This window comes from Pholis gunnellus (genome assembly GCF_910591455.1).
Source record: "Pholis gunnellus genome assembly, chromosome: 4".
NCBI classification, from domain to species: Eukaryota; Metazoa; Chordata; class Actinopteri; order Perciformes; family Pholidae; genus Pholis; species Pholis gunnellus.
The window spans coordinates 4,008,204-4,034,466 of record NC_136530.1 but is presented as its reverse complement, the minus strand read 5'-3'; the positions used below and the strand labels follow the sequence as shown (position 1 = coordinate 4,034,466).

The 26,263-nt window shown below is 41.1% G+C and overlaps 2 protein-coding genes and 1 pseudogene across 4 annotated transcripts; all 3 read left to right on the top strand.

Annotated features, from left to right (window-relative positions):
• Positions 1-827: 827 nt before the first annotated feature.
• LOC306695141 (cytochrome P450 2J2-like) lies at positions 828-6,182 on the top strand. 2 transcript variants are annotated; one of them, XR_013767064.1, is made up of 10 exons: positions 828-1,038; positions 1,686-1,848; positions 2,126-2,275; positions 2,362-2,522; positions 2,615-2,791; positions 3,310-3,451; positions 3,564-3,751; positions 3,859-4,000; positions 4,659-5,084; positions 5,790-6,182. XR_013767064.1 is itself a non-coding variant. In XM_079158293.1 (9 exons), the coding sequence occupies exons 1-9, from the start codon at positions 856-858 to the stop codon at positions 4,832-4,834; spliced, it is 1,482 nt and encodes a 493-aa protein (XP_079014419.1). In that variant the 5' UTR covers positions 828-855; the 3' UTR covers positions 4,835-6,182. The 2 variants fall into 2 exon arrangements, 1 of the variants encoding a protein (XP_079014419.1); XM_079158293.1 differs by having other exon boundaries at positions 4,659-6,182.
• Positions 6,183-7,117: 935 nt separating this feature from the next.
• Positions 7,118-15,921, top strand: LOC306694814 (uncharacterized protein; the record flags this gene model as incomplete). The annotated part of the gene is made up of 19 exons (XM_079157841.1): positions 7,118-7,384; positions 7,745-7,910; positions 8,371-8,523; positions 8,934-9,094; positions 9,236-9,412; positions 9,506-9,644; positions 10,564-10,751; positions 10,859-11,000; positions 11,099-11,269; positions 12,181-12,298; positions 12,659-12,923; positions 13,746-13,911; positions 14,012-14,164; positions 14,244-14,404; positions 14,583-14,759; positions 14,853-14,991; positions 15,215-15,402; positions 15,506-15,647; positions 15,746-15,921. The coding sequence occupies exons 1-19, from the start codon at positions 7,193-7,195 to the stop codon at positions 15,919-15,921; spliced, it is 3,174 nt and encodes a 1,057-aa protein (XP_079013967.1). The 5' UTR covers positions 7,118-7,192.
• A 560-nt stretch (positions 15,922-16,481) lies between these two features.
• On the top strand, positions 16,482-26,111 carry LOC306694813 (annotated as a pseudogene). The gene is made up of 17 exons (XR_013767727.1): positions 16,482-16,883; positions 17,330-17,495; positions 17,598-17,750; positions 18,970-19,130; positions 19,217-19,393; positions 19,487-19,625; positions 19,849-20,273; positions 20,371-20,541; positions 21,896-22,113; positions 22,439-22,604; positions 22,702-22,854; positions 22,945-23,105; positions 23,337-23,515; positions 23,610-23,743; positions 23,877-24,064; positions 25,332-25,473; positions 25,936-26,111. The product of XR_013767727.1 is annotated as an uncharacterized misc_RNA (transcript).
• Positions 26,112-26,263: the final 152 nt, after the last annotated feature.

The following is a 26,263-nucleotide window of genomic DNA, read 5'->3' as shown; positions in this document are numbered from 1 at the left end:
GAAAAGCATGGGCTTCTAACCAAGCATTCAGTTCAACACAGATCTTTTATTTACGTAAAGGTAGCAATGCTCTCTGAAACTAAGATAAGTAGAAATACTCTGTTACAAGTAAACATCCTAAATTCGAAATCGTATTTAAATTAAGATACTGAAAGGACTAACTTTGCAGTATCACCCCACTCAGAACCATAAATCAGTGGATTATAACTATAGCTGCGTTAATACGCAAGCGTTATTTCAATCTTGCAGCGTGTGAATGTGGGGCTAACTGTAAGTACTTTATATACTACTGGGAAGCTTCATCTTTAAGAATACATAATGAATTAGTTCAGGTGAGGATTAGAGTCTAGGAACAGCACTATGTTGTTGAGGGTCCTCACAAGTGTAGAAGTAAAACCATGAGGTGGAGGTGAGATGTTACTTCCACCTTGATAATGACTGAATTATTTTGTTGCTGCACCTTTTGACACCAAGTCAAATGTAACTTGTATTTTGAATTGAAACAGCTACTCAAGACATCTGTTACACACACCTGCATACAAATCCATCCAGTGTACAAGTCCAGAATGTATTTTCATATGCCTTTCCTTTGTTTGAATACCTATACAACGTGTGCACGTGCATAAAACCAGATGGACGAGTTCAAGCTCCAGCCTTGTTTTTCACTTCAGAGTTGAGGAGAGGTCACCAGTGTTACATAACAGGCTGATTTGTGGGCCAGACCGGGCCGGGCCGGGCCGGGCCTCCCCCCGCACATCTTCCTCCCCTCCCCTCTTAGATAACACCAGAGGCACCAACATTCCGCTTGTGGGAGCAAACAGATTTTACAGGGAGGCCTTTTGAAACATATTCATCATGATTTTTCAAGCACTTTTTGATTGTATGGACTTTACCGGCTGGCTGTTGTTCAGTTTTGCAGTGTTACTTCTGACAAATGTGGTCAGAAACTGGAGGCCACACAGCTTTCCACCCGGACCGTTGGCGGTGCCTTTTCTAGGGAATATCTTCACAGGAGTTGACTTCAAAACCATGGACAAGGTGAGGTGCACATAGAAGCACTTTATTTTTCAAGAGTAGAGTAGAGAAAGGTTGATCTTTGATATCCGAGGGGGATAACACACACGATTGTAACTCAAAAGTGCTTTCTAATCAACTGACAATTAGATATCACTTCATATTCATGTATTTTCTCCAACTATTAATAGTTTTATTATAGTATTATTATTTTACACTACTATAAAGGCAGTAAGAAAAATAATGCAACGCTTCTTTAGATCAGTGATCAAAAAGCTATAAAAGTGTCAGGACTTAAATAGAGTATGTGTGCTTCCAAAGTAGTATGAAACAATTTATAAAAGCTAAAAACATGCCAAGTAATTAGTGAGAAACTGCAGGTCAATACATTGAAAATAAGTGCGAATTTATTTATAAGTCAAAAATCATGAGAACATATATCAAACGAGACAATCTGCATCACCACAGAGTAACGGCAGTATTATGAGTATCAATAGCAGAGGGACTACTATTCCAGCAGTGGAATGTTCCCTCAAAGTTTTCCATGAAGTGTTGATGTCATCGTCTCGTCCTCTTGAGCATTTCACAAGACAAAAACATTTCTATCCAAGTTAACATATTCAACGAATACATTCCCTCTCTTGAAAAGTTATTTGTTTTTTAAAACGCAGCTTGCTCAGGAGTACGGTCCAGTGTTCAGCTTGAGGAGAGGCAACGAGAGGACGGTGTTCATTTCAGGCCACAAGATGGTCAAAGAGGCTCTTGTCAACCAGCTCGACAGCTTCGTTGATCGACCCGTTGTCCCTCTCTTCCACGAAACCTTCAAGGGGATTGGTGAGTATAAACGAACAAGTGAGTGAGAGCGTCATTGTATGGTACTCCAGAGTAAAACAACATCTCTTTATGCGGGGTTGAAGGATTTAACAAAATCAGTCAGCTAACTCTGGAGATAAATGTTGGCTTTGTAGAATAATGTTGATATTTCGTCTTTTCCACCAAATTCCCCCACAGCACCAGATTAAGAAGCGACAATATGGTGCTCAGAAGTGATGGACTTCTAAAACCTGTTCATTGTTTGCCTTTACATTCATTTGAGACAATATTCCCACAGGCATAGGAATGAGCAATGGTTACCTTTGGAAGCAGCAGAGGAAGTTTGCCAGCACTCACCTGCGTTACTTTGGAGAGGGCCAGAGGTCGCTGGAAAAATGCATCGAAGTGGAAACCAACTTCCTCTGTGAAGCTTTCAAAGAGGAACAAGGCAAGTAGCGATTCATCTGTTTGTACACAGGATATACATCCGAATATTGTTCATCGTCATTTGAATTGCATTCATCATATTTCCAGGAGGACCATTTAACCCCCACTACATCATATCGACCGCAGTGGGTAACATCATATCGTCTGTGGTCTTCGGACATCGCTTTGAATACAGTGATCAAAGCTTTCGAAAGGTTCTGGAGTTGGACAATGAGGCGGTTGTGCTTGCCGGCTCTCCTCTGGCTCAGGTACCTCCCTGATCTGTCTCAACTATCATATTGTGATCACACAACAAACTGTTGGTCTATAACTTGATCTGAGAGTTTGTCCCCATCAACAGCTGTATGATGCGTTTCCTGGCTTGATGAAGCACCTGCCAGGACCTCACCAGACTATCAACAACAACTACAAGCAGATCCTGGCTTTCCTGAAAAAGCAAGTAGAGAAGCATCAGGAGGAGTGGAACCCTGAGGACCCTCGTGATTATATCGATGTGTACATGACAGAGATGGAGAAGGTAAGATCCCGACAAAGGATAGGTTCACAATGTTTTCACATTTGTCTTAAAACAATCGTCAGGTGCCGATATAAAACTATATCATCAGAACTATATATCGGTCAGAACTAGTGACGTGGTATGAACAGCAAGAAAGACTTCTAATGGCAGGAGGAAGAGGATTAAGTTTCACCACATCTGACATTACGTGTCACCACTACGTGATAGCCCAAAGATATTCATAGCTGTTCAACCATCATGCCACACCCCCTCCTTTAAGATATGAGTCACAGGGTCACCCTAAAAACACACAGAATGTCTACATACACTATCAGTTGTTGCAGTTATGATGAACCAAGAGTTTCAATGAGCCATGCTGAGACGGAGCTGTTAATGTTAACACACTTTTGCATGATTCACAGGTAAAGTAAGAGTTCAATTTGTTTGAAAGGAAGTCCGCTATCCAGTAAATGATAAACTGTAAAATGATAGCATTTGACAGCACAGCACAATGTATGATGTTGATGAAACTTTTCCAGAAAAAGGAGGATCCCCAGGCTGGCTTCAACATTGAAACCCTAGTGGTTTGCACTCTCGACCTGATTGAGGCTGGTACAGAATCAAGTGCCAACACTTTACGCTGGGCCCTCGTCTACATGATGCACTACCCAGAGATACAGGGTTCGTATCTTATTAATCACATTGAGCACAAGAGTATTTTCATGAAGATTTTACACGGTTTTGTGCTTTTTCCAAGTTGCATAATGTTCAGCGGCTCTGCTTCCTCGCTCAGAGAAAGTCCAGGCAGAGATAGACCGAGTGATCGGACAGTCTCGTCAGCCCACCGTGGCCGACAGACCCAACATGCCTTATACCGACGCTGTCATCCACGAGACTCAAAGGATGGGAAATATCGTTCCCATGGGATTCCCCAAAATGACCAGTAAAGACACTACACTGGGAGGATATTTAATACCCAAAGTAAAGGACTATTTACCAGGCTCACCCAGATATGAATGACAAGCTGTGAAATGTTAAGGTTATTTATACATGACTGATATCAACATCTCATGCTTGTTTTTTTCCAGGGCACATCTGTAACTACAATTCTTGCATCTGTGCTGTTTGATAAGAATGAGTGGGCGACTCCAGATATCTTCAATCCTGAGCATTTCTTGGATTCAGAGGGCCAGTTCCGCAGAAGAGAGGCCTTCCTACCGTTTTCCGCAGGTTTGATCGATACACCTTCAGTGATACTGTACTGCAGGGATGACATATTTTTGCAGGCCAACCCTGAAGTTAGCGTAGCACAAAAAGCCAATGGGATTTTTTCCATTGGCTTTTGGATGATTGCAGAAAATAAACTCTGTGGCAACACAAATGTTTATGATACTTACACGTTTTGCTCAGCAAGATTATCTTCACAATTAGGATTTTTGAAGGGTGAGTGCAATCGGCAGCAGTAAAAAGCTAACGTTAGGCTGGAAAGAAACTACACCGCTGTGACATGAGTGCGAGAATAAACAATGAGGCTGTGAAGGCAAACTAGTTGGCGTGATGACGTTCTGTAGTTTCATTTAGCCACTTGTTAGCAATCAACTTTTTTAAGACACGCAAAAGCTTGCAAAATCAAAACCTTAAGATCTTTTAAGCTTGTGTTAACCCTCAGACCTTATTTCAAGCATCTAACCAAAAACCCATTCAAAGACCCCATTGACTTTGAAACGAGGGAACCGGAAGTGCAAAAATAGCAATTCATTTCCGGGTTTTAGGATTCATTCCTGCAGCATTCTATTCACACAACGTATCGCCAACATACAGTCGTTCATGATAGTGAGACGTGGATTAGCGGTTTAACCTTAAGCTGCTGTCGACTGTTTCCCCTCAGGTAAACGTATGTGTATAGGAGAGCACCTGGCCAGGATGGAGCTGTTCGTTTTCTTTACGTCTCTCCTCCAACGCTTCATCTTCTCTCCTGTTCCCGGAGAAATGCCCAGCTTGGAGGGTGTGATGGGCTTCACCTACTCCCCCGAAGAGTTCAGGGTCCTGGCTGAGCCTCGCTGACACAACACAATGGAAGATCACGTATCTGACTCACATTAAAAACTAGTTTTCATAATATTTGACTATTCTCCTCCAAAACAATTGTATATAAAAAAATGTCTGTGGAGATTCAGTCACCCAGGTCTGAGGATATTTGCAAGTTCTAAGTCAAAGACTTAATCATTGTTTTAAGGCGGTAGCAGTTGCCATTGATTTATATCAGTACAGTAATTACAGCACCTGCACTGCCACGGTCATCCCACAGAAGTGGGTTCACACATGGATTGATTACTGAACGAGTCTGCTGGACATAGGCCCAGGGGTTCTCCCAGGCCTTCACCTACAAAATGTCACTGAAAGAGACAGGAACTGGAAGAAACTCAAAATGACCATAAAGAAACATAAAACAACTACAAAGAGACACAAAATGACTACAACAAGAACAAAACATCTACAAAGAGAAGCAAAACAGCTGCAAAGAGACTCAAAGTAACTGTCAAGAGACTCAAAATTACCACAAAGAGATATAAAAAAAAAAAAAGAGAGACTCAAAAGACTAGGAAAAGGGGCAAACCAACTACATAGAGATTCAAAATGACTAGAAAGAGAGACAAAACAACCACAAAGAGACACAAGGCAACTGCAAAGAGACTCAAAGCAACTATTAAAAGACGCAAAACCCCACAAAGAAACTATAAAGTCTGTGTGTTGCTGAGAGAGGTGTTGGGGCCTTTTGCATGTTGGTGCCCAAGGACTCATTGTCTCATAATCCGTCCATGTTTACACACCTGTGTGAGAGACAATAAAGAAAATAAACAAACAAATAAACAGCTCTCTACTGTTAATGACATAGTTAATTAACTTACACATTGAAAAGTTTGCTGTAGTAGCGTCGCCTTCTCACTTAGAAATGAGATGTTTGTACTCAATCAATTAAAACAATCTACTGTTCTGCAACATACTTGGACTGATGCAGTATTGATCTCTCAATGTTCTGGCAAGCTTGTATCTACTGAAGGTCATTAACGTATGACATTAATAAACTGTTGAACCATTAATTGTTGCATAATATAATGAGCTGATTCTGAGTAGATCATTCACCAGTATGGAGCAACAGGAGATCATGATATATTAGGTTGTCGTATATCCATTAGCTGATTATGTTATGCATGATTTCCTTCACACGCACAATGAAGGAAAAGCCTCACTAAAGTTCTTTGAGTTTGCCTTTAATTGAGGTGACGGTCATCACTCTCATCATTTATTCTCCTTTAATTAGCGATTGCACAAAACTTGTAAAAGAATGTATAAAAGTCTGTATTAAGGATGTTTTATGCTGTCCTTAAATCAATAAATGTTTGTGGTTGAATCCCAAAGTTGGTCTTTCATATTAATTGATTAATGACAATTTAGAGAAATGTCATGGTTTTGTTGAAAAGGCGAGGACACAGGTAGAGGCAGCGAGCATCAGAAACTCAACACAATCACACTAGTTGCAAAGTATTGAACATTGTATAACGATCTTGTGTTCTTATCTTTGAAAAAGAGACCAGTCGTTAGCTGTGTGGTGGTCCAACCCATTTCCACTTTTACCTGCAACTGCACAATGACTTCAGATCAGATCAGTTAGATAACTTTTATTCCCACTGCACTTTGTACTTCTGACTTGACTCTGATTACACTATGACTATGCAATCTAAGTGAAAGGCTACTGACAGACTGGAGACGTTTTGCACTTGTGTGTTGTCACATTTCTGAGCTGAGATTGTTGTTTCTCATGAGTTATTGCCATCATAGTTCTTGACATAATATTACTTGATAATTGATCAGTTTCATCATTTGTTCGATGACAGAGATCGTGTTTGCCAAAGGAAAAGGTTGCTGTGTGTTTAGCTTGTTATGCAGGTTTAACTCTCTTTATGTAGCTTTATAGTTTTTTGCTGGGTTTTGACTTCAAGGGGTTATTCCTGTTTACGTTTATTTTTATCATAATAGCAGACTTCCTCAAAAATAATTTCATCCTTGTGTTAAACTCAGACAAAACAGACATTATTCTACTAGTGCCAGGCCCACAACACAATCAATTATCTAATGATAATTCCTTATTATCAGGCTGCTCTAAGAAGTATCTTAAGACTCCACTGTTGATCCATAATGCTGCAGCACGTGTAACAACAAAAACTGAGTAAATAGATAATTTGACAGAGATCTTGACAAGGAAAATGTCCGTTTCTTTGTGTCTGGTTATCTAAGACTTCCGAGCAAAGTCCAACTTAGTTTTGAAGTGTTATATGTACAGTAATTAGTAGCGTGCAGTGTAGGGTCAAGTCTTGAGAAGCTCAGACCTTCGTCCTGCAGCTGGTTCAACTCTCTTTAAAAATGTGGCTTTATAATTTTTTGCTGGGTTTTGACATCAAGGGGTTATTCCTGTTTACGTTTATTTTTATCATAATAGCAGACTTCCTCAAAAACAGGAATCCTCCAAATTATCCTCCAGGACCGTTGTCTCTTCCCCTTGTGGGGAATTTCTTCAGTGTGGACAGGAAACATCAGTACATTTATTTTACCAAGGTAAAGTTGAATACATCCATAGTTTCCTTATTAAATGTGAATTTTATTGAGACATTAAAATACTACTATGACTTTTCAAATGTGCTAAAAGCCATTTCAATTATTTTTAAATCACAGAGAGAATGAAACTTGAAATTGTTCACTTTAAACAATTACCGTTTTTCTTTTAAACATAAAAACAAATGTCAGATACATCTGTTGGTCAGATTGTTAATATAAAAGATAATGCTGATCTTGATACACTTGGTAGCCCATTTGATCCTTATCGTGCATTGGTAGGTTTTGTTTCTGAATTATTTCATATGCTGAAGTAGTGTGTTCCGGTTCATCATAGTTTGTTTCATGATTCATTGTCCACAGCTGGCTGACATCTATGGGAATGTGTTCAGCGTCCGCCTCGGCAGCGAAAAGTTGGTGTTTGTGTCTGGGTACAAGATGGTGAAAGAAGCCATAGTGACACAAGCCGACAACTTTGTGGATCGACCAAACAGTGCAGTCGCCAACAGGATTTACTTCGGAGATTCAGGTGTACAAATCTCTCTCTTTCTCTTGTCTAATGTTTTCCCGTTCTCATTCCCAGGGCGTCAAATACCAACGTTTTGTCACGCTCCTCTGCATACCAACGCAAAGGTCACCCTTTAGCGTCTGTATGTAACGCACTAGTCTTCCAAGTAACTACATTGTAAACCCGTCTGTTTCGTTATTAGATCCTCAGAGAAAATGCTCCGTGGGTGTGATGATATATTAAGCCAACAAATGGCGGGTGTGAGGGTCAAACAAACACATGACTTTCAACCAGGAGACTAGAGTATTAGACTGCTGTTGAGTTATTCTTGAAGTGATTGTGTTTGTGACATGTTTTCCATATTATATTATTTACATTTTACTTAGTTTACGTAGTTATTCGGATGACAACGTGGTGCTCATGTGCAGGAATTAGTTCCCTTGAGTCGTTAACCCCACTTCCTCTGCATGCTTGTGTCTAGGTGGTCTGTTCTTGAGCAACGGTGAAACATGGAAGAGACAGCGACGCTTTGCCATGTCTACTTTACGTAACTTCGGCGTGGGCAAAAGCACCACGGAGCAGAGTATCTGTGAGGAGATCCGACACCTGCAGGAGGAGATAGAGAAGGAGAAAGGTGGCGAAAAAATGACGTCATTATCAACAGCTCTTCAGTACAAAACAACTCTTTCAAGGAACTTAATAATATGATGGAAAGTATTTCCACACGATTAAACTGCTTTCTTTAATCATGAAGCAATTCTGTTGGTCCAACTTAATTTACTACTGTAATTTTACTACTGTAAAAATAGTTAGACCAACCTTATTAAGTTAAGTCGGACCCAACCCGAGTAAATAAGTTGAACTAACCCTAATAAATCAAGTTGATCTGACCCCAGTAAATTTTGTTGGACCAATTACTTAACGCTTAAAGAAAGCAATTTAATCGTGTGGAAATACTTTCCATGATTTTCTTAAGTTCGTTGAAAGCGTTGGTTTTTTGAGTGTAGTATAGCATGGTCTGAAACATAGACTGCTCTCCTCCAGGTGAACCGTTCTACCCAGCAGGCCTCTTCAACAATGCTGTGTCCAACATCATTTGCCAGCTGGTGATGGGGAAACGGTTTGACTACAGCGACCACAACTTCCAGATCATGCTGAAGTATTTGTCTGAAGTTCTCCTGCTGGAGGGCTCTGTATGGGGTACGGTAAGTCAGTAATATCCAGTTCAATCATTGACAGAGAGACAGCATTCTGGGATTGTGGGACTCGATCCTCCCTGAGAGGCTCAATCTTTGGTCAAAATCACAAAAGGTAATGAAAGGTGATCTACTGTTTCTTCTGAGTAGCTGTATGAGTCATTTCCCGGAGTGATGAAGCACTTGCCAGGTCCTCACAACACAATCTTCAGCCACTACGATGCCATTCTGGACTTCATCGGTCAGGAGGTAGAGAGCCACAAGAAGGACCTGGACCACAGTGATCCCCGGGACTACATTGACGCGTTCATCATTGAAATGGAGAATGTAAGTGAACAACTGCAATGTACAGAACTGTGTAGCCCCTCCTATCCATCTACCAGCCACTCATTACTGCATCTTTTCCCTGTTTCTGAATAGCACAAAGAGTCTGATCTGGGTTTCAATGAGACCAATCTGGCAATGAACTCTATGGACCTGTTCCTGGCTGGAACGGAGACAACCTCCACCACTTTGCTGTGGGCTCTGGTTTTCCTCATAAGAAACCCTGATATCCAGGGTAGGTGACATGGCTCTACAGTGAGGAAAAGTGTCCAGCCTTGCTAACGGCTCTGTGGGGCACAATGATGCTTTGAGCTCAATGCTAACGTCGGCATGTTGCCATATCTCACAATGGTGATGCTCACATGCTGATGTTCATCATTTTAGTGTAGCTGAGGCTGATGAGAATGTAAAAAATTCACACATTAAGGCTGGGGCCAAACTACAGCCCAAACTTTCTAGTTTAAATACTAGATGTAGACTAAATGCTGTGAAATCTCTCGCACAGATATCAATATTTTACCATTTCTGCCTGTTCTGTTTGTTACATCTTAATATTACTGACAGATTTACATCTAACGTTTACATTTGCATCATAATCTTAAATATCTACAAGTGGGCCTTTAGGTCATGAACAGAAACCGTTATAGTTATTTCTGCCTGAATTAACTTCACTTAATTACAGATTTACACATAACATCATGCTAGTTGAAGTGGGCACTCAGGTTAATTACAGATTTACACATAACATCATGCTAGTTGAAGTGGGCACTCAGGTTATGCACTGTATTCGAGTTGTTTAAAAGTATTGAATTCATTTAAAGTGAATTTATGAGCAGATGAATAAATACTTTTTGTAATATGTGGACACAACAATAAACTACTGCTTTAATGTCAGATGTTAAACTGATCCATTCTGATAGAAAATACATTTTCTATGGCGGTGTTCTGGTGTAGAAACACAGACTTTTGCAGTATAACTGTTTGAAAACTACACATTTACTATGGATTGGCCTTTGACTCCTTATATTTTTCTGTATATCGCCCACAATCTAAAAAGGTTTGGCCACTCCTGTATTAAGAGATTCAAATGTAATTTAAGTTTTTCTCATCCTGTTGCTGTAAGGGTAATTCCTTAGATTTATGTGTTTTTCTAGACAAAGTTCAGGCAGAAATAGACGGAGTGATGGGACAGACGCGACAGCCAGCAATGGCAGACAGACCCAACCTGCCCTACACTGATGCTGTCCTCCACGAGATCCAGAGGATGGGAAACATTGTTCCTCTCAATGGACTCAGAATGGCCGCCAAGGATACGACACTGGGTGGTTTCTTTATACCCAAGGTGCATTTAGCAAACAGTTATTTTAAGTCCTAAAAGAATTATCTCTAAAATACCATTATTGTTGGTGTAGAATGGGTTGGTTTCAATCTATGGACGTTGTTTTCTAGGGTACTTCCTTGATGCCCAACCTAACCACTGTGCTGTTTGACAAGACTGAATGGGAGACTCCAGACACCTTCAACCCTGGACACTTCCTGAATGCTGAGGGAAAGTTTGTGAAGAAAGAAGCTTTCCTGCCTTTCTCTGCAGGTAAACCACATTCACCTCAGTCTAAAGCATAACCTGAACCAGAATATATTCTTAATCCTGAGCTCTTATGCCTTCATATGTGTTTGTGGACTCTTCAGGGAAACGTGTGTGTCTCGGTGAAAACCTGGCCAGGATGGAGCTGTTCCTGTTTCTGGTCGGTTTACTACAGAAGTTCTCTTTCTCTGTTCCTGATGGAGTAGAGTTGAGTACAGAAGCAATAACTGGATTTACACGCGTACCACACCCCTTCAAGGTTCACGCCAAGGCTCGCTGAATAATGCAACATCTCACTGAGTCATTTTTCATCTTAACGCTTGAGGAGAGAAAGCTGTTGTTAATCTCAAGCTTTCAATGCTGTGTCATTGCCTCATGTACTGATGACTTTTATTCTCTCTGACTGTACATTTAATTCTATGTGATGAAGTTATTACTTAGATAAATATTGTTGTATAAATGGCACCGTTGATAAAACATTTCCCTTTGTCCTTGTTATTAATAACAAAATGAATAGCGACTCCATAAACATGAGCTACGTTCAGTAAACTTACAATTTACAAGTTTTCTTCACACCAATGACCAGTTATGCCGTGTATAAGCCATTAGTTAATAATGAACTAAATTAAACCATTTCAACACATCTGATAAGTACAACGATGTCTTATACGAGAGCAAAATACTTGAATTAACCCTTTGCTAAGCCCCGCCCCTGCTGCTACGCCCTGAAGCTGTCACAGCTCCCATGGAGCCACACTGTCACTAATTGAACTCACTGAATAAATATTAACACATTTTTGTAAAAACTCTCTAAAAAAGCGATTTCAGAGAGAAGCAGACAGCAGTTTATACAGTATGCGTTTGAAGGATATATCCAGGATGTAAAACTGGTTCAGCAGCAAATACATATTAAGAAGATAAACATCTGAGACATTTTAATGTCATTAGGTTGTGTAAATACTGGGTGTGTGGACCACAAAATAGTTAAATTAGTGTGAACAAGCATTATATAACTGTTGTTTTATAAGGAAGAAAAACGTCTTAAGAAGCTCAGACCTTCCTCCTGCTGCTGGTTCAACTCTCTTTAACTATGTGGCTTTATAATTTTTTACTGAGTTTTGGCATCAAGGGAGTTATTCCTGTTAATATTTATTTTTATCATAATAGCAGACTTCCTCAAAAACAGGAATCCTTCAAATTATAGAAGCCAAAACCTACAGATCACAGTGTAAAAGCAAACCACCACATCACCGGGTGATCGAGACATCAGACAATGGGATTAAGGAACTACACTGTTCCTGTAGGTAGGTCGTTATTCACTGTTACAATCATTAAAAGCAAAAGCAGCATGTGTATTCATTTAGTATACCTTTAAATGTGGCTCCACAGGTTTTATTCCCTCTGCACTATGTATTTTCAACATCCAATCTAAGGTCACAGTGGGCGTGTTGCATGTGTGTGTTATGATATTGCTAAGCTGATATGGTTGCTCATTCATCATTGCTATCATAATACGATGGCATTATAATACTTTACGGTTGAATCATTTGTACTATGACAGAGATCAAAAAGCTATGTTTGGTTATCTTAGTCCACTGTCATAAGGACTTTTGAGCAGAGTCCAAGTGACTGATTTGTTTTTAAGTTGTGTACTGAAACGTTAGTAGTTTGCAGTGTAGTGTTAAGTATTGTAAAGCTCAGACCTTCCTCCTGCTGCTGGTTCAACTCTCTTTAACGATGTGGTTTAATTACTTTTTGCTGGGTTTTGACCTTAAGGGGTTATTCCTGTGTATTTTCATTTTTATCATAATAGCAGACTTCCTCAAGAACAGGAATCCTCCAAATTATCCTCCAGGACCGTGGTCTCTTCCCCTGGTGGGGAATTTCTTTAGTGTGGACAGGAAACATCCATACATTTATTTTACAAAGGTAAAGTTAAAAACATGTATATTTTCATTTTTAGGTGTGAATTTTATTGAGACACCCTAATACATTTAAACTGAATTAGTTTGTTTGATTGATTGATTTAATTGAATTTAAGTTCAATATCTTTTACAAACTGTGGTATTGCTCTAAGGATTGTGGAGTATATGGACAACAACAACTTTGTCAATGTACTAAAGAAAACTGTAGCCATTTCAACTATTTTTTGCTTCAATCAAAAGACCCGCTTCTGGTTGTTAATTAAAAAAACATAACAAAAGAAATTAGAAAGAAATTAACTGTGCTGTAAATATGTGTAATGCCAATGTCAGCTGTATTGACGAAAATATATATTCTGCTTACCCCCACCCATCACTGCCTGCCGTCATTAATCCAAATTTAATGTCTTCAGGGTCACATTTCCTCACCATGCTTTAGAGCTCCATTTTGTGTTTTTACATGTTTGTCTCTACCAATTTGAAATTTGACACATTTAGATATAAAAAATAATGAGCTTTGTATATTACAAAAAAATTGATTCTTGTATTTAATCTAACAATTTGGCACTATCTCCACGGCCCACTAAATGGCACTCTCGTGCGGGCACAGTTTCCCTGTTTCTTATATAGAAACTAATGGCAGATACTGATATCTGGTGGTCAAATTATTATTATAAATGATAATGCTGATAATGCTTGTTACACCTGCTGCCCATTTGATCCTCATTGTGCGTAGGCAGGTTTTCCTTTTGAACTATTTAAAAATGTAATATGATGCAGTCGTGTATTCTGGTTCATCATAGTTTGTTCCATGATTAATTTTCCACAGCTGGCTGACGTCTACGGGAATGTGTTCAGTATCCGTCTCGGTGTTGACAAAATGGTGTTTGTGTCTGGATACAAGATGGTGAAGGAAGCCATAGTGACACAAGCCGACAACTTTGTGGATCGACCATTCAATCCAATCATTGACAGGGTTTACTCAGGAGACTCAGGTGTATAAATCTCTCTCTCTTTCTCTCTCTTGTCTCATATTGTGAAGGAATTAGTTCCCTTCAGTCATTAACCTCACTTCCTCTGCATGCTTGTGTCTAGGTGGTCTGTTCATGAGCAACGGTGAAACATGGAAGAGACAGCGACGCTTTGCCTTGTCTACCTTACGTAACTTCGGCGTGGGCAAAAGCACCACGGAGCAGAGTATCTGTGAGGAGATCCGACACCTGCAGGAGGAGATAGAGAAGGAGAAAGGTGGTGTAAACGATGAGGTCATTATCAACAGCTCTTCAGTAGAATAGCATTGTCTAAAGTGTAGACTCCTCTCTTCCAGGTGAACCTTTCAACCCAGCAAGCCTCTTCAACAATGCTACGTCCAACATCATTTGCCAGCTGGTGATGGGGAAACGGTTTGACTACAGCGACCACAACTTCCAGACCATGCTGAAGTATTTGTCTGAAGTTCTTAAACTGGAAGGCTCTGTATGGGGTCTGGTAAGTCAGTAATATCCATTTTGTTCAATCATTGACAGAGAGACAAGATTCTGGTGGGATTGAAAGAGTCAATCCTCCTTAACAGACCGAGAGATCCAAGTCTGTGGTTAAATTAATCAAGAAAGGTGAAAGGTGATGTGTTTGGAAATTTCTCTCATCTACTGTTTCTTCCGAATAGATGTATCAGTCATTCCCCGGAGTGATGAAGCACTTGCCAGGTCCTCACAACAAAATGTTCACTAATTTCAACGCCATCCTGGACTTCATTGGTCAGGAGGTAGAGAGCCACAAGAAGGACCTGGACCACAGCGATCCCCGGGACTACATGGACGCTTTCATCATTGAAATGAAGAATGTAAGTGAACAACTGCAGTGTAGGACAAAGTGTTGCCCTTCCTGTCAATCTATCAATCACTCAATAATGGATTTTGTATGTGTTTCTGTATAGCACAAAGAGTCTGATCTGGGTTTCACTGAGACCAATCTGGCTCTGAACTCTATGGATCTGTTCATGGCTGGAACGGAGACAACCTTCACCACTTTGCTTTGGGCTTTGGTTTATCTCATGAATAACCCTGATATTAAGGGTAGGTCACGCGCTCGGCCCGACAATGAAAAAACAGACAACAATCTTCTGCTCTGTGAGGCTGCTATGATCTAAATGCATTTCTCACAGCAACAATGCTAACATGCTGTTCTACAATCTTAGTTTAGCATGTAGCATGCTAATATTTGTTAAAAAGCACTGATCACAAAGTACAGCTGAGGATGATGGCTCACCTTGTTCCTTACATGTTCTTGTTTTCCTAGATAAAGTCCAGGCAGAAATAGACGGAGTGATCGGACGGACCCGACCGCCCAGTATGGCAGACAGACCCAACCTGCCCTTCACTGATGCTGTCGTCCACGAGATCCAGAGGATGGGAAACATTGTTCCCTTTTCTGGATTCAGAATGGCCGCCAATGATACGACACTGGGCGATTACTTCATACCCAAGGTGCATGTAGCACACAGTCAACATTTGTGACAGGAAGTTTTTGGAAGAAAAAATGTGTTATTGTAAAATTGCTTGGTTTCAACTTATGGATGTTGTTTTCTAGGGTACACACTTGATGCTCAACCTAACATCTGTGCTGTTTGACAAGACTGAATGGGAGACTCCAGACACCTTCAACCCTGGACACTTCCTGAATGCTGAGGGAAAGTTTGTGAAGAAAGAAGCTTTCCTGCCTTTCTCTGCAGGTAAACCACATTCACCTCAGTCTAAAGCATAACCTGAACCAGAATATATTCTTAATCCTGAGCTCTTATGCCTTCATATGTGTTTGTGGACTCTTCAGGGAAACGTGTGTGTCTCGGTGAAAACCTGGCCAGGATGGAGCTGTTCCTGTTTCTGGTCGGTTTACTACAGAAGTTCTCTTTCTGTGTTCCTGATGGAGTAGAGTTGAGTACAGAAGGAGTAACTGGAGCTACACGCGTACCACACCCCTTCAAAGTTTACGCAAAGGCTCGCTGATTTATGTAACATCTCACTGAGTCACTTTTTATCCAAACATTGTGTAATAAACTGAACAAAGCAACATGCTTTAGGAGAGAAAGCTGTAGTTAATCTCAACCTTTTACTGTTGTGTCATTGCCTAATGTACTGAATACCTTTATTCTCTCTGTATATTTTGTTTTATGTGAGAACATTATTAAAACACATTTCCCTTTGTCCTTGTAATTAATGACAAAATGTATAAACATTTCATGAACACATTTGTTAGAAATATGTTCTTTAAAATAGAGGAGAAAGTATGGTGTTGATAATGTTGACAAAGCCAATCAATATGTATGAAAACCCAAAACTTACTGACTGTATGTGGCTGAATGTTTGTTCCTCTGCTTTACCTGATAGTACAACAGAAACAGACCACTAGGTTTTGACTGTGGAAATCTGCTTCTATTTTGTCTGGATCTGTTCCTGCCTAGAAACTCATTGACATGCAGCCTCCTCCCACTCTACTTTGTATGTTGGCTCAGACAATGTTTACCCTACGAACAGCTAACCTCAGTCTAAGGTCACTGAATGGCTTTTGCACTCAATGAGATCGTTATTGCTCATGGAGCTGCTTGTAAAGTGTCACAAACACTTTTGTGCAGACTGTGATTAAGAGATTTTTTTTTTTTAAGTCGTCCGCCCTGTAATGTTGTTGTACATGAATAGGTATTATATAACATTGGGCGGTTCATGAGAAGGCAGAAGCTCAGATCTTCATTCTGCTGCTGGTTCAACTCTCTTTAACGATGGGGATTTTTAATTTTTTGCTGGATTTTGACTTCAAGGTGCTCTTCCTCTTTATTTTCGTTTTTATCATAATAGCAGACTTCCTCAAAAACAGGAATCCTCCAAATTATCCTCCAGGACCGTTTGCTCTTCCCCTTGTGGGGAATTTTTTCAGCATGGACAGGAAACATCCATACAAGTATTTTTCAAAGGTAAAGTTTAATGCATATTTTCATTTCAGTGTGAATTTTATTGAGACATTCTAATAGATTCAAACTATTTATTTGATTAACTCAATGGAATTTCCAGTCAGTTCAAGATCTTTCACAAACACTATTGTGCAATTTGTATTGTGATAGTGAAGTATGTGGACAATAACAATAAGTATAATTTTGTGTGACAAAAAAAGAAAGAAAGTGATTTCAATGATTTTTAATGGTTCACCCGGATGTAACTTTAATTTGTTCACTATTCAGGAAATGTGCATTTGTGTTAAAATTACTATTTTGTATAGATAAATCTAATAGCAGATACTGGTCAAATTGGCTGCTCATATCAGATAATGGTAGGTCTTGTTTTTGAACAATTTAAAAAGTCCCCTGGTGCAGTCGTGTGTGGGCGTTCATCAACGTGTTTTAACTTGATTCATTGTCCACAGCTGGCTGACATCTACGGGAATGTGTTCAGTGTCCGCCTCGGTAGTGAAAAGATGGTGTTTGTCTCCGGATACAAGATGGTGAAGGAAGCCATAGTGACACAAGCCGACAACTTTGTGGATCGACCATTCAATCCAATCACTGACAGGTTTTACTCAGGAGACACAGGTGTGCAAATCTCTCTCTCTCTTTCTCTCTCTTGTCTCATATTGTGAAGGAATTAGTTCCCTTGAGTCATTAACCTCACTTCCTCTGCATGCTTGTGTCTAGGTGGTCTGTTCATGAGCAACGGTGAAACATGGAAGAGACAGCGACGCTTTGCCTTGTCTACCTTACGTAACTTCGGGCTGGGCAAAAGCACCATGGAGCAGAGTATCTGTGAGGAGATCCGACACCTGCAGGAGGAGATAGAGAAGGAGAAAGGTGGTGTAAACAATGCAGTGGCGGGCCGTGCATTTTTATACCTGGGCCTTCACTGCTGAAATACCACTTTATAACCACATGATGGCGCCACAGCTAGGGTTATTATTTGTTTCTTGGGCTGTAACTATATAACGTTACGTATTCGTATTAAACCGTTCGGTACGAGGCTTACAAACCGAACAATAAGTTTGAATACTACTAGTGCATTTGGAAAATGCAGAAGCTTAAATTGTAGGAAATATAATGTTTTCTGCGCTCACTAGGAGACAGCGGTCTGTGTGACCTCTGAACCGGAACAAAAACAGCTGAGGCTCCGCAAGTGTTCTGGGAGGCTAGGCTAACTAGCTTAACGGAAAAACAACAGCAGTAACACGCATTCTGCTACACACTCAAGGGCCATTCAGATATTAGATGTAAAAAAACGAACCAGTTGACTTACCAAATGCTGATCACATCCTCCTTTCTTTGTTGACAAACAGTTGAATCCCAACTCACAAATCCGTTTCTCTTCCAATTTCTGCCATTGAGTGTTAAAAAACAAAGCTAGGTAAAAAAACAAAAAAACAATCTACACCAAGCAAAATGCAAAAAATATCATAATTTCATCCATAACTTTCAATTTTAACTTTTACTACTCCGACTAAGCCTCTGCTGTAAGTGTTTCACAATAGTCACGTGCTCGCCCACTGACCAATCACAGCACACGTTGAATCTCACTGCAGGCTGCTGCTGCAAACAGAGCTGCACGTAATGCTGACGTAGTTGTAGGCCAGCAGGCTGCTCTGGCAAGTCAAAGAATGTTAAACTAAAGATCTGATTGGTTGAAGACTATGACAATCAACAATATCGTCCCCATTCACTTAAACCGCACAGGGACGCACTTCGGCCTCTCTTCTTACCTAGAGACACAGAGGTGAAATCTGATTGGATAAAAGCTCTACTTAAAACAAGCTGCACTGGAAGCAGAGCAACTGAGGAACACAGTAGCTGTGCAATGAGAAAATAAGATAATGGGAAAAATATTTTGATAAATTATGATACATGTAGTGTATTTAAGAAAAATTATTAAATTATAAAATAGCTATAACTTTGTGATTCTGTTTAGGCCAGCAGAGAAGGCTTTGCAGGCCCTGACGGCCCGCCACTGAAACAATGAGGTCATTATCAACAGCTCTTCAGTAGAATAGAATTGTCTAAAGTGTAGACTCCTCTCTTCCAGGTGAACCTTTCAACCCAGCAAGCCTCTTCAACAATGCTACGTCCAACATCATTTGCCAGCTGGTGATGGGGAAACGGTTTGACTACAGCGACCACAACTTCCAGACCATGCTGAAGTATTTGTCTGAAGTTCTTCAACTGGAAGGCTCTGTATGGGGTCTGGTAAGTCAGTAATTAATACATTAATCAAGAAAGGTGAAAGGTGATGTGTTTGGAAATTTCTCTCATCTACTGTTTCTTCCGAATAGCTGTATCAGTCATACCCCGGAGTGATGAAGCACTTGCCAGGTCCTCACAACAAAATGTTCACTCATTTCAACGCCATCCTGGACTTCATTGGTCAGGAGATAGAGAGCCACAAGAAGGACCTGGACCACAGCGATCCCCGGGACTACATGGACGCTTTCATCATTGAAATGAAGAATGTAAGTGAACAACTGCAGTGTAGGACAAAGTGTTGCCCTTCCTGTCAATCTATCAATCACTCAATAATGGATTTTGTATGTGTTTCTGTATAGCACAAAGAGTCTGATCTGGGTTTCACTGAGACCAATCTGGCTCTGAACTCTATGGATCTGTTCATGGCTGGAACGGAGACAACCTCCACCACTTTGCTTTGGGCTTTGGTTTATCTCATGAATAACCCTGATATTAAGGGTAGGTCACGTGCTCGGCCCGACAATGAAAAAACAGACAACAATCTTCTGCTCTGTGAGGCTGCTATGATCTAAATGCATTTCTCACAGCAACAATGCTAACATGCTGTTTTACAATCTTAGTTTAGCATGTAGCATGCTAATATTTGTTAACAAGCACTGATCACAAAGTACAGCTGAGGATGATGGCTCACCCTGTTCCTTACATGTTCTTGTTTTCCTAGATAAAGTGCAGGCAGAAGTAGACGGAGTGATCGGACGGACCCGACAGCCAGCAATGGCAGACAGACCCAACCTGCCCTACACTGATGCTGTCCTCCACGAGGTCCAGAGGATGGGAAACATTGTTTCTCTCAATGGACTCAGAATGGCCGCCAAGGATACGATGCTGGGCGGTTACTTCATACCCAAGGTGAATATAGCGCACAGTTATTTTAAGTCTTAACACGATTATTTGTAAAATGTGAGTGAATTGCTTAGAGTTAGCATATGGATCTTGTTTTCTAGGGTACGTCCTTGTTGCCCAACCTAACCACTGTGCTGTTCGACAAGACTGAATGGGAGACTCCGGACACCTTCAACCCTGGACACTTCCTGGATGCTGAGGGAAAGTTTGTGAAGAGAGAAGCTCTCCTGGCTTTCTCTGCAGGTAAACTCCATCCACCTCAATCTTACCCCTAACCTGAAAAGGAATATATATTTCTCTTGAGCTCTTACACCTTTATGTGTGTTTGTGGACTCTTCAGGGAAACGTGTGTGTCTCGGTGAAAACCTGGCCAAGATGGAGCTGTTCCTGTTTCTGGTCGGTTTACTACAGAAGTTCTCTTTCTCTGTTCCTGATGGAGTAGAGTTGAGTACAGAAGGAGTAACTGGAATTACACGCGTACCACACCCCTTCAAGGTTTACGCCAAGGCTCGCTGAATTATGTAACATCTCACTGAATTGATTTCTTTCTAAATAACGTGTAAGAAGACTAAGCAAAACCGCTTAAGGAGAGAAATCTTTAGTTATTTTTCCATCCTATTGAGGACTTGTTTAGTCTCTCTGCCTGTACATTTGAGTGGGTTAGGGTTACATGTGATAGTTATTTTTGTACAAAATATTCTTGTAATAATGGCACTGCTTTTAAGATATTACCCTTGTAGTAGTTATTAATGACAAAATATATCAAGTTTTTATAAACATGTTCTTTAAAATGACATGTCGTGTATCAACCATTCTATAATAATAACTGAAATAATTATCAACAAACTATTTGAGTACATTTGTTAACAATCAATAAAGGATCTGAATGAATTGATCACAAACCTGGTTTTACTTCATAAGTAAATAAAACAGACACACATTCATAGCTGGTGAAAAGTGGTGCTTGTCACACCAGGGTGGCATCCAAGATGTGAAGAGTAATTCTCTGACTGTAACAGGTGGGAAAAGGAATCTGGATTAATATTCTTGGAACCAGGGTGGTATGAGATGGGGGGAGTAGATAAAATACAGGTTTTTGTGGACCGTCCACACCACAACGGCTACCCCGACCTTTTCTGGAGAAACACACTAGAGGGATTATAGCTCTTGTCTGACCCGGGGATGCCTCGGAACATCATGCTGTATTGAAAAAGACTTAAACTAGTAATTAAGACCATAAAGTCATGTTTACAATGTTTACCGACGTAGTAAATCAAGTGAGAAGTAGAGTCATTTTCACTTCTTTTTGCAACCAGTCACCCCGGCTATTCATTAGAAAAAAAGTTTAAGGCACTTCCACATTGGTTTCACAGGATAAGAAAAGGGGAAAAATTGACAGTATGACAAATCTTACTGGTTAGTGGACGAAGCCGCCGCCGCCGCCGCCGCCGCCGCCGCCGCCGCCGCCGCCGCCGCCGCCGCCGCCTTCTTCTTCTTCTTCTTCTTCTTCTTCTTCTTCTTCTTCTTCTTCTTCTTCTTCTTCTTCTTCTTCTTCTTCCAGCTCGTCTTTGATGACATCAGAGAGTCAGTTATAGAAAGCGTCATTGAGGAACATAAAGTTCTACTCTCAACAGCCACAAGTCTAAACTCATCTATCTATTTAGCATTCCACTCTTGATGGACTGTGAAAGAAAAAGGATAGAAAGCTCCCACTTTGTTATGGTGTGTAACTTTGGGCCAGTTTTTAGTTTATTCTCTGTATTTGGTTAATGGAGGTGTGTCCTCACTCTCTGTCACACACAAAGGTCACTATATCCACAGATGTTGCGAGTCAGCAAAGTACCAGAGCAAGTGAACCTCATCAGTCCCTTGCTCTCTTCTCTGCCTCACTATGTGGCTGTGTGATTTGTTTCTGTGGCTTGATCTGAGCGGAATGCTGCTTTTTATTGTTGCCGTTCTCCTTGTGGTGTCTTTTCGGAACAAAAAGGATCCACCCAATTTTCCACCGGGACCACCAGCTCTCCCTCTTTTGGGAAACATATTCAACATTGACTCTAAACAGCCTCACATTTACTTAACCAAGGTAAGATCATATTTTCACTTTATGAGGAGAAGTGTTTTTTGTGAAAACTTGAGCTACAGCGAAAGGTGGAAGGAAGCTTCCTATTATCTATATACTCCACTACTTTAGCATGAAGTCGAGACAGATCCTCAAATGAAGGGCAAAAAAAAAATAATCATATGAGACTCTGCTTCAACAAAATATTAAAACATTTATGGTAGAAAACAATGGTAAAAACCTGCTGATAGTTTGTCAGTGTCACAGGAACTATTGTCTTAAAATATGCATCTTATCAGAGTCACATGCTAGACAACAGGCCACTCATTCTCTGCCCCTGCATCCACAGCTAGCTGATGTTTATGGGAATGTGTTCTGCATACGTCTGGGAAGACACAGAACAGTGTTTGTGTCCGGGTGGAAGACGGTGAAAGAAGCCATAGTGACACAGGCCGACAACTTTGTGGACCGGCCTTACAGCCCGATGGTGACCCGGATTTATTCAGGGAATTCAGGTGAATCACACGAACATACAGCACATCAGTATTAAAGAAGTCAACCTGCCTCCTGATCCCTACCGTAGTAATGTCATGTGGTTCATCTCTGTCTCAGCGGGTCTTTTCTTCAGTAATGGGAAAGTGTGGAGGAGACAGCGGCGTTTCGCCATGGCCACGTTACGTACCTTTGGCCTGGCCAAGAGCTCCATGGAGCAGAGCATCTGTGAGGAGAGTCATCATCTGCAGGAGGCGATGGAGAAGGAGAAAGGTTGGCAAAAAAAAGAACCAGACAGAAAAAAAGAAGAAAATGTAACCGAATGAAAAGCAAAAATACATTCAGACATTTCTTTCTGCTCAGGTGAGCCATTGGACCCGGTGCCCCTCTTGAACAACGCTGTGGCCAACATCATCTGCCAGATAGTGTTTGGGAGACGGTTTGACTACAGCGACCACAACTTCCAGAGCATGCTGAAGAATCTGACTGAGATGGCCTATTTGGAGGGCTCCATATGGGCTCTCGTAAGATGCACAGTAGCTGAGACACAACGAGCAACTTCACGCTAAAGGCATTCATAACATGGATCAGAACCAGCGTGTCAAAACACTTGATTATATCTAATTATCAGTTGATAAAATAGTCTTTTATGCAAGTCAAATTTGTCAATCTGTCAAAATAAAATCTGAAAATATTGTAAGCTAAAGTGAGATCTTAACACCACTGAATAAGTTCCATATTTACTTTCCAAACAGCTATATGATGCGTTCCCAGCTCTGATGAAACACCTGCCGGGGCCTCACAATGGCATCTTCAGCAGCTCCAAATCTTTGGAGGCCTCCATCAGGCGAGAGGTAGAGAGGCACAAGTTGGACCTGGACCCTGGCAATCCACGAGATTACATCGACATCTTCCTGATAGAGGAGAAAGTATAGTGTTTACAATGTTGACTCGGGCCAATCACTATGTATGAGATAAGAAAAACTAACTGTATGTTTGTCCCTCCGCCTTGCTCAACAGCACAACAGAAACAGTGAATTGGGTTTCGACGATGGCAACCTGGTTCTGTGCTGTTTGGATCTGTTCCTGGCTGGTAGCGAAACCACTTCGAAGACCCTGCAGTGGGGCCTCATCTACCTCATCAGGAGCCCTCATATCCAGGGTGGGTGTTCAGATAAGTGTCCCACAGCAGCAGCACAAGAAGTAGATTAACAGATACCGGCGACAGAACACGCTTAAGATCAAAGACGTCACATTAGTCGATCAATTAAACACCTTTTTATTTCACTTCCTAGACAAAGTCCAGGCAGAGATAGACGGAGTGATCGGACGGACCCGGCAGCCCAGGATGGCAGACAGACCCAACCTGCCCTACACAGACGCCGTCATCCACGAGATCCAGAGGATGGGAAACATTGTTCCTCTCAATGGACTCAGAATGGCCGCCAAGGACACGACACTGGGCGGTTACTTCATACCCAAGGTGCATCTACTTAGCAGGGGTTGTAAAGTTGTCAAAAATGGATTTCCACATGTATAACTAAAATCATAATACTAATAATTTACTGGATACTTTAAACCAGGGGTGTCAAACTCATTGTTGCTCTGGGGCCGCATCGGCATCATGGTTGCCCCCAAAGGGCCGGTTGTCGGGGGGGGGGGGGGGCTGCTGCTGCTCCTTCGTCGTCGTAGTCGGCGGGGGGGGGGGGGGGGGCTGCTGCTCCTTCGTCGTCGTCGTCGTCGGCGGGGGGGGGGGGGGTGCTGCTGCTGCTCCTTCGTCGTCGTCGTCGTCGTCGGCGGGGGGGGGGGGGGGGGGTGCTGCTGCCGCATACGCTGGTGGGGGTGTGTGCGCGCGGATCGTGCGCGATTTCCATTTTTTTTTTTTTTGCTGGTAGATTCGCGGGCCACATAAAATGACGTGGCGGGCCGGATCCGGCCCGCGGGCCGTATGTTTGACACCCCTGCTTTAAACAAAAGTTTAAAAAGATATATTTGTCCTCAGTCAGAAATAGTCGTCCACACTCTGTTTAAACCTGGTATTTGTGCACAGTGTCAGATTAAGATCAGTGTTGCACTATTAGTAGAATTAGATTCTTGCGTTGGGATTTTTCAGACTTGTGTGATCCAAACATTTCCAACTGCTCCAGAGCGTTTTAAAGTCCAAAAGTAATTTATTTATGTTGATGAAACTGAGCCATTAAAGAAAGTTTGTTTAGCAAAAACAAACCAACTCATTTAATTAATACGCTGAATCACTTTGTTCAAATCGAGGATTTTAGCTTTTCTTATACAGGGATAAAAGATTGTGAAACAACTGCATTGAATAGAAAACAATGTGTAATTGTGTTCAGTTTGTGATAAGTAAGGTTACTGCAATAAACATTGAATGTCCTGACATCACCTGGAGATTTATAATCAAAGAAGAGGAAGAAGGGGAAAAATGTCCAAATACATTTGTTGTATTGTAAGAAGGTAAGAGGATGAAGTGGTGACATTTTGTACAGACAAACCGCTGAAATGAATGAGAGAACATGATATGAACATCTGACATGACAAATAACTGGTAATTCATTGAGCTAACATAACGTGGAAACACAACTCTCCTGTGACGTCCGTTCAGCTTTCTTTACAGTGTCAACACCCACTTGTTGACTCTACCCTTACCACACCTTATCAACTGTGGATCCACGGATCTCTTCTTAGCCTTTTGTTTAAACAATAAACTGATTCCTGTCTCTTTGTGTGTGCAGGGAACTTCAGTGATGCCCAACCTGACCTCTGTGCTGTTTGACAAGACTGAATGGGAAACTCCTGACTCCTTTAACCCTGAACACTTCCTGGATGCTGAAGGGAAGTTTGTGAGGAGGGACGCATTTTTACCTTTCTCTGCAGGTAACTTTCACATTTAACTGATAACATGTTTACCCTGTTCACCTGTAGTTATCTAATACATATCACCACGCAGCCTCCCAGTTGATTACTTACATTAAGACAATTATTTTCTTGTATTACAAGTTTTCTGAAATGTTATGTTTACATATGCAAATGAGGCATTATCTAATGCTAATATTTGGTGAATTTAGGAGAAATCTACAGACGCAAATAGACAAAGTAGTAAAATAAACACCTATATTGATTTTGGATTTTTACTTTCCATAGTCCAAAGAAGATATGGAACTAAAATAGCCTGTAGTGTCTGTCCAGCCTTTACTCAACTGAAAGAATCGACCTTTGGAAATTTTAACAACAAGGGAAGAAATTTAAAATGAAGATGTTCGCTAAATAATAAGAGTAGAGGAAATATTTCCCGTGCTCTCACATACGTTCTTGTGCATGTCTGCTCTCCTTTTCCAGGGAAACGTGCATGTCTGGGTGAAGGCCTGGCAAGAATGGAGCTGTTTCTCTTTTTCGTCAGTTTGTTTCAGAAATTGAATTTTACCACCCTGGACGGAGTCGAGCTGAGTACGGAGGGAATCATTGGAGCCACACGCACACCGCACCCCTTCAAGATCTGCACCAGAGCTCGCTGAATCCTGCAACCTATCCTATATATCTATACATCTATATCTCTATAGCTATAGATGGTGGCATAAAGAAATGCTCTATATAAGGGGAACTATAGCATGCTTTGTCACATAATGTGTGACATGTGATGAGTTATTCCAACACTGACACCGTTCTG

Coding starts and splice junctions, on each gene's coding strand:
- LOC306695141 (XM_079158293.1), top strand. CDS start 856: ATGATTTTTCAAGCACTTTTTGATTGTATGGACTTTACCGGCTGGCTG. Junction 1,039..1,685: donor ACTTCAAAACCATGGACAAG/GTGAGGTGCACA, acceptor TTTAAAACGCAG/CTTGCTCAGGAGTACGGTCC. Junction 3,452..3,563: donor GCACTACCCAGAGATACAGG/GTTCGTATCTTA, acceptor TTCCTCGCTCAG/AGAAAGTCCAGGCAGAGATA.